The sequence below is a fragment of the Nymphaea colorata genome, chromosome 9, assembly GCF_008831285.2.
Source record: "Nymphaea colorata isolate Beijing-Zhang1983 chromosome 9, ASM883128v2, whole genome shotgun sequence".
Lineage (NCBI taxonomy): Eukaryota > Viridiplantae > Streptophyta > Magnoliopsida > Nymphaeales > Nymphaeaceae > Nymphaea > Nymphaea colorata.
The window spans coordinates 14,882,224-14,901,027 of record NC_045146.1 but is presented as its reverse complement, the minus strand read 5'-3'; the positions used below and the strand labels follow the sequence as shown (position 1 = coordinate 14,901,027).

The 18,804-nt window shown below is 38.6% G+C and overlaps 2 protein-coding genes across 3 annotated transcripts; one reads left to right on the top strand and one right to left on the bottom strand.

The window, feature by feature from the left end:
• Positions 1–1,334: 1,334 nt before the first annotated feature.
• LOC116261410 (COP9 signalosome complex subunit 4) lies at positions 1,335–10,641 on the bottom strand. 2 transcript variants are annotated; one of them, XM_031640147.2, is made up of 15 exons: positions 10,559–10,641; positions 10,198–10,475; positions 9,950–10,101; positions 7,044–7,147; positions 6,874–6,934; positions 6,705–6,797; positions 6,369–6,469; positions 4,806–4,914; positions 4,057–4,101; positions 3,873–3,941; positions 3,692–3,783; positions 3,556–3,598; positions 2,303–2,362; positions 1,836–1,895; positions 1,335–1,748 (listed from the first exon to the last, which is right to left on the bottom strand). In XM_031640147.2, exons 2-15 carry the CDS (start codon positions 10,325–10,327, stop codon positions 1,674–1,676), a joined length of 1,194 nt encoding a protein of 397 aa, XP_031496007.1. In that variant the 5' UTR covers positions 10,328–10,475; positions 10,559–10,641; the 3' UTR covers positions 1,335–1,673. The 2 variants fall into 2 exon arrangements, with proteins under 2 accessions (XP_031496007.1, XP_031496006.1); XM_031640146.2 differs by having other exon boundaries at positions 10,198–10,624.
• A 914-nt stretch (positions 10,642–11,555) lies between these two features.
• Positions 11,556–18,804, top strand: LOC116260079 (uncharacterized). Its single transcript, XM_031638163.2, has 12 exons — positions 11,556–12,397; positions 12,530–12,584; positions 12,699–12,798; positions 12,887–13,001; positions 13,097–13,213; positions 13,416–13,469; positions 13,588–13,721; positions 14,480–15,029; positions 15,603–15,717; positions 15,809–15,858; positions 16,943–17,083; positions 18,482–18,804. Exons 1-12 carry the CDS (start codon positions 11,618–11,620, stop codon positions 18,740–18,742), a joined length of 2,472 nt encoding a protein of 823 aa, XP_031494023.1. The 5' UTR covers positions 11,556–11,617; the 3' UTR covers positions 18,743–18,804.

Here is an 18,804-nt window from a genome sequence, read left to right as displayed (position 1 = left end):
TCTCATATGCATGTTTCACATTTCTCTATTCATGTTTGGACATCAATTTGCGGACTTGCGAATCTGATGTAGATTAAACAGCTTCTTGCACATGAATGTCGTTTCGAACAATGTCTTACACGGCTGAAAAAATAAATATCAGTCAAGCGTACATATTGACTATGAACTTCGCCCTTGTAGTCCTTGTTTCGAGTATCACATTATCAAAAAAATAAGAATTGTTAAACCTGTCTCAAATGACAGCATAGGAAAAGAAACTTTCACTTAAAAGTCAAAGGTTCAGCTTAATCTCCAATACAAGGCTCATATTTCCGAAATTCCTGATAAATCCTGTCAGATAGAAAAAAAATAGAACGCATTTAAGAAGCATGAATTTTTCAAGAAAAAATTACAAAACAACAAAGAGTCCCTCAAGGTTTAGAAATGAACAAAGAGAACCCTAATGTTTGATATCTATTCACACGTGACCACCATCCGTTTATGGAGATGGATGGGAAATGTTTTCCTTTTTTATGACAAAAAAATACCCTGCTAACATTACAGTAGCGCGCTGCTTCTGTTCCGAACAATTCGTCGTGCACGAGGAGGGTGACTGCCGGCCCCTCCCGTCGGAAAGGGAGAGGGCTGGACAAGAAAAAGGCCGACGAGAGAGGGCCTGCTGTCTCTCCACAAGCCGGATGGGAGAGAATAAAGTCGGATGGGAGAGAATCAAGTGGTTCGCATTTACTGAATTTTGGAAGGTGAGCAAGATTGTTTTTTTGGAGGCATCCTATTCCTCGAATGGAGGAATTTGAGGAAAAGGAAGTGATGGGGGAAGAGGCCGTGAGTGGTGCGAGAGTGGTCATGATTCGGAGTAGTAGAACCGTCTTTTACGAACTCGCCGACATGGGAACAAAGAGAGAGGCAGCTGGTCGGTGGCAGTGTTTGTGAAGCAAATGATTACCCATTTCCAAGAACAGAAGAAAGATGAGAAATTTTCCGGCTCCATAGTTTTATCTTTGCATTTATAGTTTTGTTTGTGATTTTTCAAACAATGTTGTTATATGTTTTTGCATTGTTTGGCTCAGTGAATAGCATGCAGCAGCACCCCCTTAATAATGCAGTATCTTTTGGAAGGCCTAGTGTGGACATTACTGTACTGAAGCCACCACTGCATTAGATTATGTATATATCCATTTGCTAAAACTTTGTTACAACCATTTGGCGCTTGGCAAGTTTTTATCCTTAATATAACTATTTGGGGCAGAAAGCCTTTCCTTCAACTTTCTATCTCCTCAAAATCACTGCCAACATAAAGTTGATAAGCGGCATAACATCCTACGTGACCTGATAACTTCGATCAAACCCACGCCATCTATTTTCATTGTTTGATTTTTAAAAAAGCTAGATACACCTGAAGTTCAAAAACAAGGACTACTAAAACATTCGAGAAGCAATGTGCTGTTTGTTTGATGTGCTGCCGGCTCTTCCCAACCCCCCACAAGTAAACCATCATGTGAGAAACTTCTTATGCGCTTCAAAGAGAAAACGCCAAAACTGTCAATTTCCAACCTAGAAAAATGATATCGAAGGAAAGGGATGCGAAGGCTTGAGACAATGAAAGCTAATACAACACCGATTCACGCCTTCCAAAAGGGACATATGCCAGTTGTAAATTCTGCGCCATAAACAACTCAGACTGCTACATTGAGACCCTTTTTCGCCATCCTATCAAGAATATCATTTAAGGCCTGACACACTCCAACAATCTGCAAATGCCAATTCACCAAAAGAAATCAAACGCAATTCTTTAATAGAGCCACAGGCGTCATGTTATTTCAGCTAATACAACCAACCTGCTGATCCCACTGTTGCAGCTCTTCTGTATCATCCTCGAAGTGAATGACTGACTCAACCTGCAAGACCGGTTCAATAGATGGCATAATTATATCCATAAAATATTAAGATGCTGACTCGAATAGGCGAGGTACATTTGTAGATTAAAAGATTTCAGCTCGGGTAAAAGCAATTAGATGGCGCAGGACACATTCAACATGACAAGCGAAGCAAAGCACAATTTGCTATGAGGTATGATATCTTCACATACGGCTCCCAACCACTTGCCAGATGCAAGCCACTGGAAACGTTCCAAGTCATGGATGCATGCGGTGGCAATTCAAATTTAAGATGTACATTACGTCAATAACATAGTCTCTTCCTTCAGCAGTCGTGAATGAGGAATTCCAATACAACTTCCATTTTGAAAAATGTTGACCTCTCAAATAGAACTAGGCTACCTTGATGAGGACAGTAAAGTGTATACCTGATCAATAGAACCTCTCATTCTATCTTCATATATCATCTTTGATGCTATCTTCTCGGCCTGTGGTCAGTATAAACGTCATTAAAAAAAGCTTCTTGGAATCAAACCATCACAAACTTTTATCCTAAGAGTCGGTTTCTGATGGAGAGAAACAACAGCTATCAAGTACTAAACCCATATAAGGTTTTTGAACACTTCATTTATCTGAGAACCAGAAACCTTTTGTCAGAATGAACAAAATTTCTCAGGATGATGAGGTCAAAGTAACATTAAATACTTCAAAAGTAATTCTATTAATGCTCACGGCATCAGTAAACTCCAGCAAGAAAAAGGACCCAACGAAAGTGTCAAAACACATTATTGAAAAGAAAGCAAAATCAAACGTTAACCTTTTTCCAAATGGCAAATCCCTGTAAAATCATGTATAACCCGAGAATCCAAGAAAACCTCTATAAAATGTCTCGTACTATTTGACAGCCAATGATGTCATCTCTTCCATCCCAAAATTGTCACATCACTGGGAAAAAAATAGTACAAGCATGTTACCAAATTCACTATTTACCCTGCATATTATGAACTAGTGGGTAAAAGCCACTAAGGTGCTTGAGGGCCTACATCCAGAACGATGATCTGATGGCCACAAGAATGGACTCCATCAAAGAATGGTTCCTTTTGGAGCCTTATAGCCAATTTTTATAGAGTACTTAAATTAGTAACGAGAGGAACTAACCTCAGGCCAGTTACTAATAAAGCATGGACTATAAATTAGTCGTTGTTGAACCATGTCTCATAGTTCCACGAACAAAACCTACAAAAAACACAGAACTGATACTACTTGAAGGCTTGAAGCGCCATCCATATTGCTCAAATTTAATGCTTTCCCATCAAACCATAGACCACTGTTTTGCAACAAGAGAAAAATTGCCCTTCTAACTTATCATGCGTAAATAGCTGAAGACATAGCCAATAGTTTGCATCAAATATTTATTGTTGATCAACTAAGTACTTTTAATATTTTATTTCCAGTGCACCCCCACTAGGATTTAACAGTTGACTCATGGAACAACTCAGCCAGCAATTATAAAATTGTCACCAAAAAAACATTAGAAACTGGGAAAATGTTCTGTTCCAGACACACTGTGGCTAACTTAATCCTCCAAAAAGTATCACATTAGTATCAAAAGCCATTCCAACATTGTCCAACTCCATTAACAAGATAAAATAAAAACATCAAAGCAGACATCCATGTGTACCTTTTGAGGAGCAATCCCAAGTAGCTGGCCAAGCTCTTCAAAGCTGGAGCAGTTAGAAACTTAGAACTTAAGCATAAGAATAAACTAAGGTGAAGCTTCAAACAGAATCAGTAAGATGGTCAAATTTAACAAAAACCTTATATTTGTATAGAGCTTGCTTGCGCTCAAAAGATTATGTTCAATCATAGCACGATCCAGCACAGTGAAATTATCAGGCAAAAGAGCTTTCTGTTGAAAAAACAAAATAAAATTCTAAAAATGCATCCAACTAATCATCGCTCTTCCAAAAGACTTTGGCGAGGGAGAGAATACACCACCTGATGAGCCTTTAGTTCTTCAGCAAAAGCATCAATTTCTGGCTTTCGCAATATTCTCTCTAGATATACCTAAAAAAGTGCCCAAAATGGAAATTCAATCTCATGAAAGACACCTTTAGGCATGAATGATGAAGCCAACAAATAATTCACTCAAACTGCGATAAGATTATTCTCACTAGTTTACCTTTTGAAGGATTGGGTAGATCTTCAACTTTGAACACCTCTCATCCTGGAACCAATAATTTTTTTTTTTTGGGGGGGGGAGGGGGGTTAACATAGGGAATGGAAGACATTCTCACAAAGGGATGCAGATAAAGCAAGAACCATTGCCATAAGAATAATATATGAAAACTTTCGAAGAAAAACCAACAGAAAAGAACTGGAAGATGTCTGTCAATTTCCTTGAAAAGTGCTTGTAAAAGACATGGAACACAACCACATGGAACCAAGAAGAAACGGACATGTAATGGAAATGCCATCAATGAAATATTTAACTTTATACATCAAAAGAGCAAAACACTATTGCCGGGTAAATGCTTAAAAGCCACAAATTTGCTAAATCTAGCTGCCATGAATAAAGACAACATGTATGAACACCAGTTGAAGTTATGCAGAAGAATCGCACCAGAACAGTAACCAGAAATGGCGCTCTTATTTTGTATGAAGAAATACTGCAGGATTTCGAATGAAGTTTACTAATTCTACAAGTTGAAAGCAACATTAATATGCACAAGTTTCATATAGACTTTGCCTGGAGAAACATTAATCAGAAATATGGTTCATTGCATTTGGACAATATACTGTACGCTAGACAATACATGTACCAATTCTTAAGGAGAAAAAAAAACACTCAAGTAAAAAAATTTAAATTTGGTAGGAAGCAAGGAAATAGTGCTAATAATATTGCAGTTAGCAATAGGAAAGAAAGACAACCTTATACAAGGTGGCAAGAACTCTTGAACGTTGTGGACCAGCTGCAGCCAAGATGGTGCAGGTGACTGCAGCACTCAGTGCTTGCTCCAGTGCTTCTTCATCAATCACCCTGATGCCGGACCGTTGAGAAAACGAGAACCCAAAACCAATCAGCATGTGATCAATGTGCAAAAAGGTACAGATAAAGAATGTGGAAGGAACTCAAAGATTATAAGGCTTCCATCACAATGTAAAGTACAACTGTACAACTGAATAATACACATATAACAGTATATCCGGCACAGTAACGCTGTAGACATGCTAATTGAATATAAAATCCTGTACTTTTGCCATACATCAGTGCCCAGATAGCAAAACCTAAAGCAGGCTATATTGAGATGATATGTATAACCTGGGGCATAATGGTTGAGAGATCTTGCAACTATAATCAAGTATGACATGTCAATCTTCAAATCTTAAAAGAAACAAAACAAAACAAAAACCAAAAAACAAACAAGCATCAAAATTTTTCTTAATTTCACAAAGCCATTGAATATGTAATCATCCAACCAGATACTCATTAGACCGTCATCCAATCAGGATCACAGTATTCAAATTACTGACTGCAGAAGGTGGACTAAAAAGCAAAGCAACGAAAAGCGATTGCAGGCAGTGAGATTAGAAAAATTCTAGGAAGCAAGAACTAAGCCACAAGTGAATCAGGAAGTGAATCATGAAGCGCGCAGGAAATGAATAGGAAATAAAATAAATTGGTAGTAGAAAGAAAAAATATTAAGAAGAAAAAAGCAGACTAAGTGAGTGAGAAGCGAGTAGAACAAAAAAAGTATGACTGCTTTCTTCACCGATAAAGAAAATACAACTTGTGGTTAGGAAACTAATAGAGACCATAAAATGATATTGTGCAATACACTAACAAGGAACATTTTCTTCAAATGATTCATACAAAAATTAACGGGCAGCATTTGTCAAACTAGAATTCCCCTAGGCACTCCAAAAGTGCGATGTTTCTCATTCCCAAAGCAGCTAGAAAGGGAACCACACTTGCCAATTATGTATACTACTTCTGGTAACTCTATAAATTCCATTATTTGTTTACTTCCGATTCACTCTATAAATAGGAGTACCACAAGAATGTCACATGTTACAACAATTTTTATGGAGCTTCCCACTAAGAACAGTCCATATGAGGTAAAGAAACAAAAAGTTGGAGCAAATACATGATCTAGCACTTGAATGTATAAGCATTGCAGGAACTGATGGAGCTTGAGATTGTTAATAAGAATAAATCATGCATAGTCATATGCCAAGTACATATTTTGGTCAAATGCCAAAGAAACACATTCCTGACACACTTTTCATATTTCCCCTTAGGCACGACTCGTGTATAATCCCCAATGAAAGATAAGGAGTTCTGTTTCTGTGCATTTATTTCTCAGATTATAAACAGGCCTTTATTCGAGAAAGATTGTCTGAACATGCTATAACACAATGAAATATGATAAGGTATGACCATTATACATAGCCATAGAAGCAAACAAGATGAGATCAGAAATCAGAACATACTCATCCCCAATTTGGCGCTTCTCTATCTGAGAAATGTCATAATAACGCAGGGCAGCTTCAAGAAATTTGCGCTTGAGATCTAAGATTCGTGCATAACAGACCTGTTAACATAAAAGACATGCATTATTTAGAATAGTAATCATAGGGAACTTGAACACAACAACCCCAATCCAGACAACCCAGACATCTCACCTTATCCCTTTCCTCATTCAATGGAGAAGCAGAAAGAGTTGTCTAGGTGTGCCTCACCAGGGGGTTGCCATGTTAAAATCTCCCAACAATCACATTGTTCATACATGCAGATAAAATACATTGAGAGCAAAAAGAAGTCGTGACCTTGTATTGTAAATTTAATGTTTCATGTTGGCTACTGCTGACCAAGAAGGAAGCTTTGTTAATAAAAGCTTCTGCGTTTACAGCATCATCATCCTATTCAATAACCAAAGAATTAATATATTTCCACATTTGAAATGATGAACTGCAGGTAAAGGCAAGTACCACGTACCTCAAGATAAAGACGAGCTATTTGGACACATTTTGCAAGTTTATATGTCTCATCAACCATTCTGATTAGGAAGAAACATATGCAGCAAAGCCAAGTGAGAGCATATTCTTCCATCTCAAGGTATGCAGTGAAATCAATATGTGCCAATGCCAGAAAATAATTAAGCAGACCTTATTCCAGAATCAAGATCAATGCCGCTAAGCATCTGAGCTGCTTTTGACCACTGTTCTTCAGATTCATATAGTTCAGCAAGTTTCTCTCTAATAATTAACACCTAAATGTTACAGAAATTGACAAACAAACAGGACATCAACAATAAAGATTTCAAGAATATACTGCTTTTGACATTGTCAAAAACATCAATAACTGGATCAGAAGGAAATACAAGAGAAAAACAACATTTTAGCATCTTACTTCTTACATTAACATTGATCCCGGATTTTAGTTATGAATCTGTGTTATAATTTTCTACGTTTTCTTCATATTGCTCAGATAACTCATTGAATGTTTTTATTTTTTTTCTTGTTTGCTTTTGAATAATAACAAGTGTCAAAATTTTATTGATTTGGTACGTAAAGAAGTAATGCACCAATTTACCTTGTCAGGATATGATTCAGACTGATATTGGTGGCTATATACTCAGTTAAACTTCAAAATCATCTGCAAGTATTGGTAAGCAAGAAAAAGTAATAAAAAAATAAATCAACAAACAATAACTAATCAAAATCCATAACATCCATAACTTTCCAAGTGTGGGAGTGGCTTAAGAATAATCTTATATTTAGGCTTTTGATGAACTTTGATGGCCATATATGCCTAGAACTGGGAATTCTTATGTCCTTGCCTGAACTCTCTTGGGGTGCAAATCAAAGCAAAATATTGACCCAGTTGAAATCCATTAGGTCAAATCTCGAGCTCAGTTTTGAGACAGATCACCCAAGTTGTAAATGAAGTCATGTACAAAACTTGGACCCTAGGTCCAAAATTCTCTAGGGGAAGTAATTTTTAATATCCCAATGGAGTGACCCAACAATTTCAACGTTTAGAGGAAATTTCATTGTCATGTGTATGTGGCCCTCATACTATCCAGTGTCCTGGTTTACAGCCCTTTTTGGTGTGAGCTGAAGTGGGTAAACCAGCAGGTTGTATCCTAGCACTCTTCAAGTTCAGGTCATCATAAAGTTAGCAGAACTTATAACAATAAGAATTAGAACGAATTTTGCTCAGGTAGAAAAGTGAGTGTATGAAATGCTGGCAAAGGAAACCACTGTCAGTTTGTAGTTTGTACCATCCTGAAGTAACTAACACTTTTAGAGCATGAATGAACCAACTCATTTAATTTTAATGATGATCCGCTACTGTTGACCCAACAGCATGGCATTTAATGTTATTCAAGTGCTTTTCTCCTAGTACAATATGTCCTTAAGAAAATTTGCAAAGCTTGAACAGTTCTGGGGCTAACCAGAATGAAGAAAATATTCAATAGATGTAAATGCACGATGCATTCAAGTCTCACAGATCAGCCAGATTTTTAGAGTGCATATGGAGCAGACAATAGCAACCAAATAATGAACTTCACTTGCTCTGTCCCAACAAAGCTGTCTGACCAAAACTAGTATATAATTGCCAGCTAACTGATTAGTGCTGCAATCAGGCATAGGTAATCCACTTACATAACTGCTTCGTTTGGTTCATCACACACGAATCAAATGGCACCATCTCTGTAATAGGTGAATGCCTCTTTTCCTTCCAAAGTTGTCGGAATTATTCATAATAAGATATTGGCTACAACTGAAAAGGTTTTATTAACAAGACTTCCATGTGCCACAGAAATGCTGCTTCTTCTGCTATGTAGACCAGCATGTAATAAAGAACCTTTGCATCATCCACTTTCGAATATTCACAAAAAACCTCAGTATAACAAGCAGCAATTTTTTCCCTCTCCCAATGCCATGCATGAAACAATCTTGAGTGCCGCCTGACTCATATACAAATTAGAGACAGCACGCAGATATGCTCAATGTTTCTCACTGCTTCTTGGTGCATGGGTGTTCAACCAAGAGAGCTGAATCAAAGTTGTAGCCATGTGAATAAATTTTGAGCATTAAACATTTAAAAGCCATCTTAACCACTACGAATCATACAATTTTTCCATGTAACATACATGAAACATCCACATGCCAAATGTGGCTCACCAGTGTTCAGGAAAGTAAATGGAAGTGCATGTACTTCCATCGCGGCGTTACCTTCTTCAAGGCCCTCTTTAATTGCATGCAAAAGCTTTAGCAACCTAAAGTAATGCACACCACCTCTCTAATATGCCAAACAAGACAAAACTTTTAGTCAAGTTCTACTGGGTCATCCTTCCATTTCAAGCACATGTTTGCCTATTCAGGGTCATCAAGGGAAGGAGAGATTTTTCCCTCCTAAGTCAAACATGTCGAGACTATAGCAAGCTTCTGAGGGCAATAAAATCGTTCCAACTTGCAAATCCGGCAGACTTGGATAGAAAAGTAACGCTTGACAATGTCCACACCAAACATCGCTAGACTTGTTACACTCATTGAACAATGATCTGAAGTTTAGGCTTAACAATAACTTAGATTGAAGCCAACTTTCATTTCTTGAAAGCCGGACACTATGACAACATGCTTGCTAGTGTTTTTGCATCAAGTAATATAAGCTAGCACATTTGAGAAGAGTGGACCATGCATCAGTCTAGCAATCGACTTTCAGAAATTTCAGTCGAGAAAATTCTCAGGTGGGATGAGGAATCGCAGTTCACACTTACTCGAGTTCGCTGCCCTGGACAAAATCGTGGAAAGGATCTACTTTCTCGAGTGGTTGTAAGCGCACATATTATAATTGGATGAAACATGCATGTTTCTTAACTTGTACCATCTTATCAGACGAAATGATTCAGAATTTTCACATGATGCTTCACGTTTTAAGAACAAATGGAGAACGTCCAAACTATAGCCTAGCTATCTCACGTAGAAAATTCGAACTGCAGACTCACTCACGGAAATTGGGAAAACGCATTTACAAGTGGAGTCTCTAAAGTTTTGAACTGGACCTGCTCCTCGAAGGAGACGACGCGCGGTTGGATTTGAACCAGCGCATAATGCGACACCTCCTTCTGCATCTCCGGGGCCAACCTTCCTAGTTCCTGCGCGAATGCCTGAAGCAGCTGCCTCGACACGACCAATGGAACGTCGTCCGACACCACTGCCACCAATCGCACCGAAATTTCATTTAAGGAACATCGATTGTTCATTGTCCGGTCAGAAAACAAAACGGAAACATAAAAAAAAAAAAAATTACAGTGGTCGATCAATTTCTTCGCATCCGCCGCGTTGTTGGTGGAAAACACTGACGCGAGTATGTGTTTGTATTGTTCGACCTTCTGCCTCTGATCGGCGATGCACGCAGCGCTTGCTAGTGCGCTCTCCATGCTTCTCTCGCCCTCCACGACGTATTTTTCCCGTCCGTGCGGCCTGAATCCGCTGCCTCCTCTCGCCCGGCCGGATTCGAACCCTAGACTGCCTCTCAGAGAAAATGGAGCCGCGAACCTTCACTTCCCGCTTCTCCGTCCCCACTGGCTGGAGGAAAATTAAAGGGTCAGATGTAAGAAACTTGCTCGAGTGCACGATTCGCAAGCATTACTCCTTCCTCTTCCCCTCACCCTTGTTGAAATTGGATTCCTGGGAAATGAAACTCCGGGATTTGGATTCCACCTCGGAATCATATGGCCATACTCTTCATGTCTGAAAATGGAATCCGACTCTCCAACTCTCCTTTAATTGTTTATTTTGAACCGAGTCGAATCAAATCCGCTCAGAGATATTGTTTTCCCATATTGACTTTATTTGTTGAAATATTTCGAGACGAACAAAAAAAAACCTTTCAAATGGAAATCCTGCAAATAAAGAACAAAGTATATTTTTAAAGACTTGTTGATTGTTGGACATCACAGATCTATCTCCTACCATTAAAAAAAAAAAGTTTTGAAAATTGAAAACATGGCTTTCGCCTTGTGATCCAAACAGGCAAACCAAGTTTCGAAAAAGTGATTAATAAACCAGGTTCTAACAAAACCAAGTTTTTGAAATGTCATCCAACAATTGCTTTTACAAGATAATTATTTTGTTGAATTGATACAATATTATCCACGAAACTTATGCATTGAAATAAATTATAACAGTTTAGATGCTATTAAACATGCATGAACTCATGTTATTTAATTTATTTTGTCTATTTGGCCCAAGTTAGGGTGGTGATAACCTAGATTTAAATAAGCAATCGAGTGTCAATGATGCAACATTTACTTGCTTTTTCAACAATATAAAAATGTGCACTTTTATTATCGTCAAATCTTATGCGTGTTTTGAAAATTGTCATGAAGATCAAAATGGGTCTTCCTCCTATTTTGGTTCGAACTCAATGAAGTGAAGGAGAGTCGCAATGGCAGTCTCATACTCGTTCCAGGAAAGTAACAGCGAACAAAAAAATACGAGGCGCAATTTTGAATTACGACAAAAGTGCGTGCTCTGGAAAAAAAAGTTTAATGTTTTTTAGGAAAGAATTTTGGCGCCAAACCTCAAAATGCGCGGTTTCAAGTTGTCTCTCTTTTCCCTCCATGAGTTCCTCTAACCGTATATAAAGCGATCTGAATTCTTTTGCCTGGCTCCCTCTCTCTCTCTCTCTTTCTCTCCCCATCTCGATCTCTGTCTCATAGAAGGCAATGGCTGAGGACGGAGACGACCTGATCGACCTAGCGGCGGAAACTTCTCCGGTGCCTCAGAGAAAGCTCAGGCGCCTCAAGAGATCTGGGGCCCCAGATCTCGAGCCCAAGACACCAATTTCGAAAACCCTAGATTTCGGGAATCCGGAAGAAAAGGAAATCGCGGGGTTTATGAGATCGCCTCTTCTGGACGGGTTTGATTCGGATGGTTTTCGGCGGGCGGAGGTTGCTGTCTCGGGGGATCTTGCGGAAGAGGTCGGAGGGTTTGAGGAGACTGGTAACGTTTCTGGCCTACCGGATGAAGGAGAACAGGGGGTTGAGAATTTTGGAGACGGTGCCTTTTATAGGGGTAACGATGGAGAGGCCAGACCTATGGAGGTTTTGGGGCAGGATGCTGATGGCAGGCAGGGCGATCGAGCAGAAGAACGTAACGAGGCTTCTGAAAATGATGGCGAATCTAGTGGTGACGATGGGGAGGAAGAACGTGTTGTGGCTTCTGAAAATGGTGGTGAAGATAGCCCTGATAGTGGGGGAGAAGAGCATATGGAGGAGTTCACAAGTGCTGCTGATTTTAGCAGCAGATGCGAAGATGAGGTGCAAGGGGCGTTGCGGGAGGATAGAATCTTCACAAAATCAGCCGATTCAGCTCATTTGAAAACAAAGAGAAGGCGCGGATCCGACGGAGAAGGAAAGACGAAGAAACGGGGCAGGAACACTAAGGTTGGAAGTAACGACGAGAGGGGGAGCATCTCAGCTTCCAATAAACGAAAACTAGAGAAGGTTATATTTGGTTCGAATTTTCGTTCGTTGTTTTATCTGAGTTACACTTCAGGATATCGTCTATCTTGTTAAAATGGCTAGGTTTAGGTTTGTGGCCTCCTTTCCACATGTGAAGGTGCTTTGATGTTGCAGGAAAGAAGGGCTTATCTGCAGCAACTTCATGCGGAATCCCAGAGACTCCTTCGAGGTCTTCCATTTCCCTCATCGTATCTCGCTTACTTGTTTTCCGTCATGCACATTGTTTTCCAGATCATCTACTTTTCTCTTATATTATTCTCCCTATTGGGTAAACAATTCTCAGAAACTCGCGACGCATCGTTCAAACCGGTGGTAGGTGTCAAGAAACCAGTTTCCTCCTTGCTCGAGAAGATGCGTCAAAGGAAGCTTGAGTTGATGCGAAGGTGGTGATAAGAAAATGCAGGCTTCATTCCTTAACTAATCGTTTGTAATTGCCTAATTGATACTCATCGATATGTTGGAATGCAATAGGAACGCTGAGCTGTTTACTGATGATATTGCTGGTGCTGATAAACCGGAGAGGGACACTAATGTTGACGAAGAGAACTTGAACGCTGCAGGGATAAAGCACGACCTGATAGAGGAGGTTAGTCTCCCAATCGGGCATCCTTTTTTTCCATTGTTACTCAAACTCCTTTCGGTTGTTCTTTTAGCTCGACTTTCATTATTTGCTTGGGGCAGGAAAAGTCTGACCCTCATGTCGATCGTATAAGATGTGAGGCAGATCACTTAGTAAATGATGAATCGTTTCTTCCTAGTTCACCTGGTAATGCTTGCGGAGGTACTGCCGCCAATGCTGTGAGTATAACTGGATGTGATTTCTTTTACTCGAAATGGTATCTATTGTTTTTTCATTTTAATGATTTGAGGATTACCCAGCTTTCAGGGGATAGCGCTCTGCGTGAGGCTATAGTCTAGGGCTATTGTACTTTAATCAGATGGCTGACTCCCCGTGGCTTCTGAAATTATGCTTTTTCCTATTTTTGTCTGATAAATCCAGGCATTACCTGATGAAGGTGTGAAGGCTTTTAGGACTGCTTTGGATGATACTCAGGTCAGTCGGATCATTCTCTATTTGAGATTTAAAGATTCATTTTGCTTGCTGGCTTTTAGTGCAGTAGCTTCACAGCGGCACTAAATAGAATCTTTTTGATGGCATTGTCTTGGTGCAGGACATTTTGTGTGATACCCAACTGGGAGAGGACAAACAGGATATTAATGCTGGGGTTTCACAAGAGGAAGATGAGTTTTCTCCTTCCGTGTTGAACATGAATTTGATGCTCGACTCTGTTCCACAGGATGACGAGTAAGATAAATACGAGTTTTGGTTTCTTGATCTGGTTGCGGTAGTCTTTTCAACATAAGTATAAATCGATCATGTTTATGCTTGCTTTACTGCCTGTCTTCCTATAGATTGATGTTTTTCGTTATCTGCCTGGTTGACACTTAACAGTACTGAACATGACGTAGCCAGAACTTTATGCATGTACATTGTGGCTTATTTCTTCAAAAGGCAGGACCAACATATACAAATGTGTAACTATTGAAATATTTCACTTTTTGCATCATTACATTCCAGCTAACATTGCATGAAACAAAAAGTGCCCAAATAATTAACTTGTATGAGGTGAAAAAATGGATAGTCAAAAGGATATATAAAATTGTAATGTAATGCTAAAAAAAGTAGTAATTTTGTTGTAAATTTATTTTTGTTTTACTTTTACAAATAAGGTTAAAAACTTGGATGCGTGTATTTTTTTTTTCAATGGAAAACTAAGTTAGGACTTAGGATGCGATTATGGACTTAGTTACAAGGATATGTATGATTTAAATTTCATAGACTCATAAACCGGTGTCACAGTTTCTTTTAGTTTATTTTTTTAAGTACTGATTTCATGTTGGAGATACTTATCTGTTAACTCCAAAAACAAGTGCCTCTCTGCTGATAAGACAATTTCTTATATTTTCCTGCAGTTATTTAAGATGTATTTCTGATCGTGGTAAATGCAATGACTGTTAGTGCAACACTTAGGGAAAAACCAATAATATGATTCCATTTTTCAGGTCATTTGATGAAGATGATGATAAAGAAAATATCAACCCATTTCTTGGCAAAGATGATATGGCACGTCATTCAAAAGGGGATCCAGTGAAAGTTTTTGTGGATGATGAAGCAGAGCAAGACAGTGATGGTGGCTCACTTCATTGCGATGAAGAAGAGGAAGTGGAAAATGAAGACAAGGAGCTTGAAGATCTGATTGCAACTGGAGACGAAGAAATGCCCATAGACCGTGAAAAGCGTGATGTGCTCCACCAGAAATGGCTCGAAGAGCAGGATGCTGCTGCTACAGATGATCTTCTGCAAAGGTTGAAATGCAATTGGAATGGAAAGCCTTCTCAAGACGGGGAAGAAGAAAGTGATTATGACATGGACAGGGATTCCATTAGCGAAGGTGATTTAGGTGGCGCAAGCCCGACTAGAGTGGTTCAAAGAAATAAGAAGTTGAAGCTTGATCTTTTCAAGATATTTCCAGATAGGGAGGCCGCTTATGTTTCATCAGATGAAGATGAAGCTGAACAGAGTTACTTATCCGAGCTTGTCCTTCAGCAATCAGTGAGTGTTTTTTTCTTCTAGCATCATTGAGATGATGACAAGGCTTGAACATGGCTTGGGTTTTGACTTCTGATGCACTTTAATTTCATTTGAAATTTTTGTGTCTTCGTTATAATAATTGGGTTATTGAGTAAACCTATGATTAAGTAGCACAGTACATTGAGTTGGGGCCATGTGCTGATTGACAAGATGGCTCCCGGATCATACCTGTGTCCATCATTGCAATCATTACCAATGGCCCTGCCTGTAAGTCAAAAGCTAGGTTTTTCTGCCTTTCCCAATTTGAATTATTGGGTTGAGGGGAGTGGGAAATTGCTATGAGATGCTTAGAAAGAGGGATACGAAAAAATGATAGAAATGCGACTTATGTATATTTGGCATACCTTCAAAAAGTAAGACGTATGAATAATAGACTATCTAATAGTTTTTTGTGGTGAGTATGGTATATATTGGCTTACATTTTCCCATATTAACTGCAATCTCCTGTGTCAGTGTTTTAGATGCCTGAATCAATGGCAAATGTTTTGTTAACATCTGCTTGTAACATTTGTAGCTGGATCTTACCTGGTGCAGGAAAAACAAACTTATTTACCTCCTGAAGAAGATGATGGTTCTAGAGAAGTCTTTGGGCGCATAAAGAAGTTGAATATTGCTCCAAATAACAAAAAGAAGCCAAAGACTACTCCATGTACTGTCCTGTACTTGTTCCTTGTTGTGCATGACAAAATAGTTCTGTTGAACATTGTAATCTGACGCTGTTCCAAAATGTTATCTTTCAGCTTACTTTGATTCTCTAATGTCTGGAGTAAACAGCAATAGCTCTTCAAGGGTAAGAAAATTTAACTGAATTGGTTAAAAAATTGTAGTCCTTTCACTATATAATTGCAAAATTGAAAATGGTTTGGGCCTATCTTGTTGCATGTGTCATGACTAATATCATGTTTCTTCTGAATTCTTTGTGCTTGATACTTTTCCATGATTGTGGGATTGTCATAATAGTGGGAAAAAGCTTGGAATATTACTGGATAACTGTTATGAAAGTGGATTGCTGGATAAGTTGAATGTGGGAAACGTTCTCATATTCAAATGCAGAAGCAGCAAAGTTGCAAAAATGAAATTAAGACCCTTAGTTGATGTTTATAGGAAACTGATTGCTTTATTCTCTTCAGATCTGAACAAATTTGACAGGAAATCAAATTTGAGATATTCTTGTTAATAGGTTGACTCTTTTGGGTACCTGTTAAGGCATTGATTCTCCAAGGCCAAAGGCACTGAACATTTAGCTTTGATTGATCGATTTACTTAGGTTTTGAAAAGAAAGAATCTGAATGCAATTCATTCCGCTTTTGTGTTTCTTTCTCTTGGTAGTTTTTTTCATCTGTCAGGACCCTTCCAAGGAGGGTTTTCTGCATTTGCAAAAAGTCATTAGCTGTTTTGTTGGTCGAATCTTACTGCAACTCTCATAATAGAAGTTTTATTTTGCCTTTTTCATCAACTTCTGGAATGAATATGCTCTAATAGAATTATTAAAGATGGCCCAAAAACTAAACTAGCATTTCCTGCTAAATCTGGGGCCTGGGGGAGGTATTCTAATCCTTTTGCTTCTGCATGCGTTTCTCCTCTTGACTTATTTGTTCTTTCATCTACGGTGCATTGAAAATTAAAGATCTTCTTCCAGGGTTCCCGTGGAAACTCTTCCCATATGTCAATTCTGTCACGGTCTTTTTTAGTTTCCATTACTTGACTGCTCATCATGATGATTTGGTGCACCATACATACTTTAAATGATGTAGGACATCTTATGTGTCGTACCAGACTGATACTGTTTGACTGTCCTTGGGAGGCAGGTAGGCTGACTTGTTTATATTGGTGAAGCTATTTCTGATTTATTTAATCCGTTTGCTTAACTGCAGTCGTCTTTCCTGGGACGTGGGCAGAGCCATTCATTGAGACCAACCAACAAACTGGGAGTAAACATGGTTAGATCATTTATATTTGGCCGTGAAGATAGCAACAGCAGGAGTGGTATTCAAATGGCTGATGATCTGCACACTGTAAGTCCTATATTCAGATTTGCTTTCTTAGTGTTCCTTTTTTTGAATCAATCTCTTTCTCTACACATAACCATGGTGTATGCGCACCTATTTTAGTTAAAAACTGAAAAGATTCTTCTATTTTAATTGTTTACGTGTGCCCGCTAGGTTTATGGTGTATATTGCACAAATAGGTGGTTAAATGACGATGCTAAAACTTGTTTCCGTTATTTCAGTAAAAACTGGCATTTTTTTTGGTAAAATATTATTTCTAAAACTGAAGCATCCCCAAATTTAGTTTAAAAATATCCACAATCCTTTGCTGTTGAAGCTCTTCTCCTCATTCATATTCATCAGGCCCTCGTTTCTATAAGTGCTAGGTGCATCATGAAAATTTTTGGTTAAGGTTTTCTGATATTGGTGAATGACTGGTCTGGAGATAATTTTGGCGTGTCATGGACCTTGTTTGACTTCGCCTAGACTCCAAATAGGCGAGGTAAGATCCAGAAAAGTCAAAAGGCACCTACTGGTTACGTAGCTTTACATATTTGGTGTATCATTAACCATTGATTTTTTGGTCATCAAAAAGTTTTCGGTAGACCTGCACAAATTCGATAATGTCCAGAGAATTCAAAAATGGTACTGGTCTACCTTTTAATTGTTTGGTGTATTTTCAATCACTGATTTTTGATATTATCTACTTTATCTTGCTGTATAGACCTTCTAACCGTACAGTATTTTCTGTGCAGTATTTCACAAATCCTATTGTATACATGAATTTTACAATCGAAAATGTGGGATTGAAAACAGTGAAGGTTTGGCATGTAGATCATAAAGACTACATCTGCTTTCTGGATCTATATTATTCTATAGGGATGCTGAAAAATTATGTTTGTTTTTGCTCCTGCATTTTGTAACATATTAAAGTCCATTTACGTGGTCAAGGTAAGTTAACTGCAGCATGTCATATCCAGTGTCATGATTGTGGATAAGCGTAGTTTAATGAGATAAATATGGTACATGGTAGTTACAAATACCATTTGGGTACAGCAAGTTATATGTTCTGGTGTCGCTAAAATTGATTCCCGATTGATCTTTGGTGTAACTTTTTAGGGAGTACTCTCTTTTTATGGATTTTTTTTTTGTGCATCGTTGGATTGCACAATTCGACAGCGTGCCTTCATTTGCTGCTTTCCTTTATACGGAACTGCTTGAATCCATGTTTTCCAGAGCCACTCTTCACTTGAATCAGCCGCACTTATCATTTAAGTGCTAATCTTAAAAAGTGGTCTGGATTTCCCTCTAGTTTGACAAATAAAGAAAAAAGGACGCCGTCATATTTTGTTATGGGGGAAAGTGATGTTCTCCACTGAACTGCCGTTTGATCAAATAATATTCAGTTAAATGGTTGATTGGCAGGATAAGAAAGAAACCTTGGTGGATGAGCAAATGAAGATGAGTACCTCACAGTCCAAAACAAAGACTGCAACTGCTGGGGGCTGCAACACAAAGAAAGTGCCTGACGCTAATGCCGGTCTCTCTCTCTTTGAGATCCTGAGGCGCTCTTCCTTCAGTACAGAGAAAAGCTCGTCCGGTAACAGTCTAAACTGCAGCGAAATGACATTTGATGCATTTAAAACTGTTAGGCCTACTGCTAAGATTGAGAAAAGGGTAAGATAATAATTCTTTTGTTCTTGGATTATTCGGTCCTCCGGTTTAAAATAAAGCTTCGCTTTAATAAA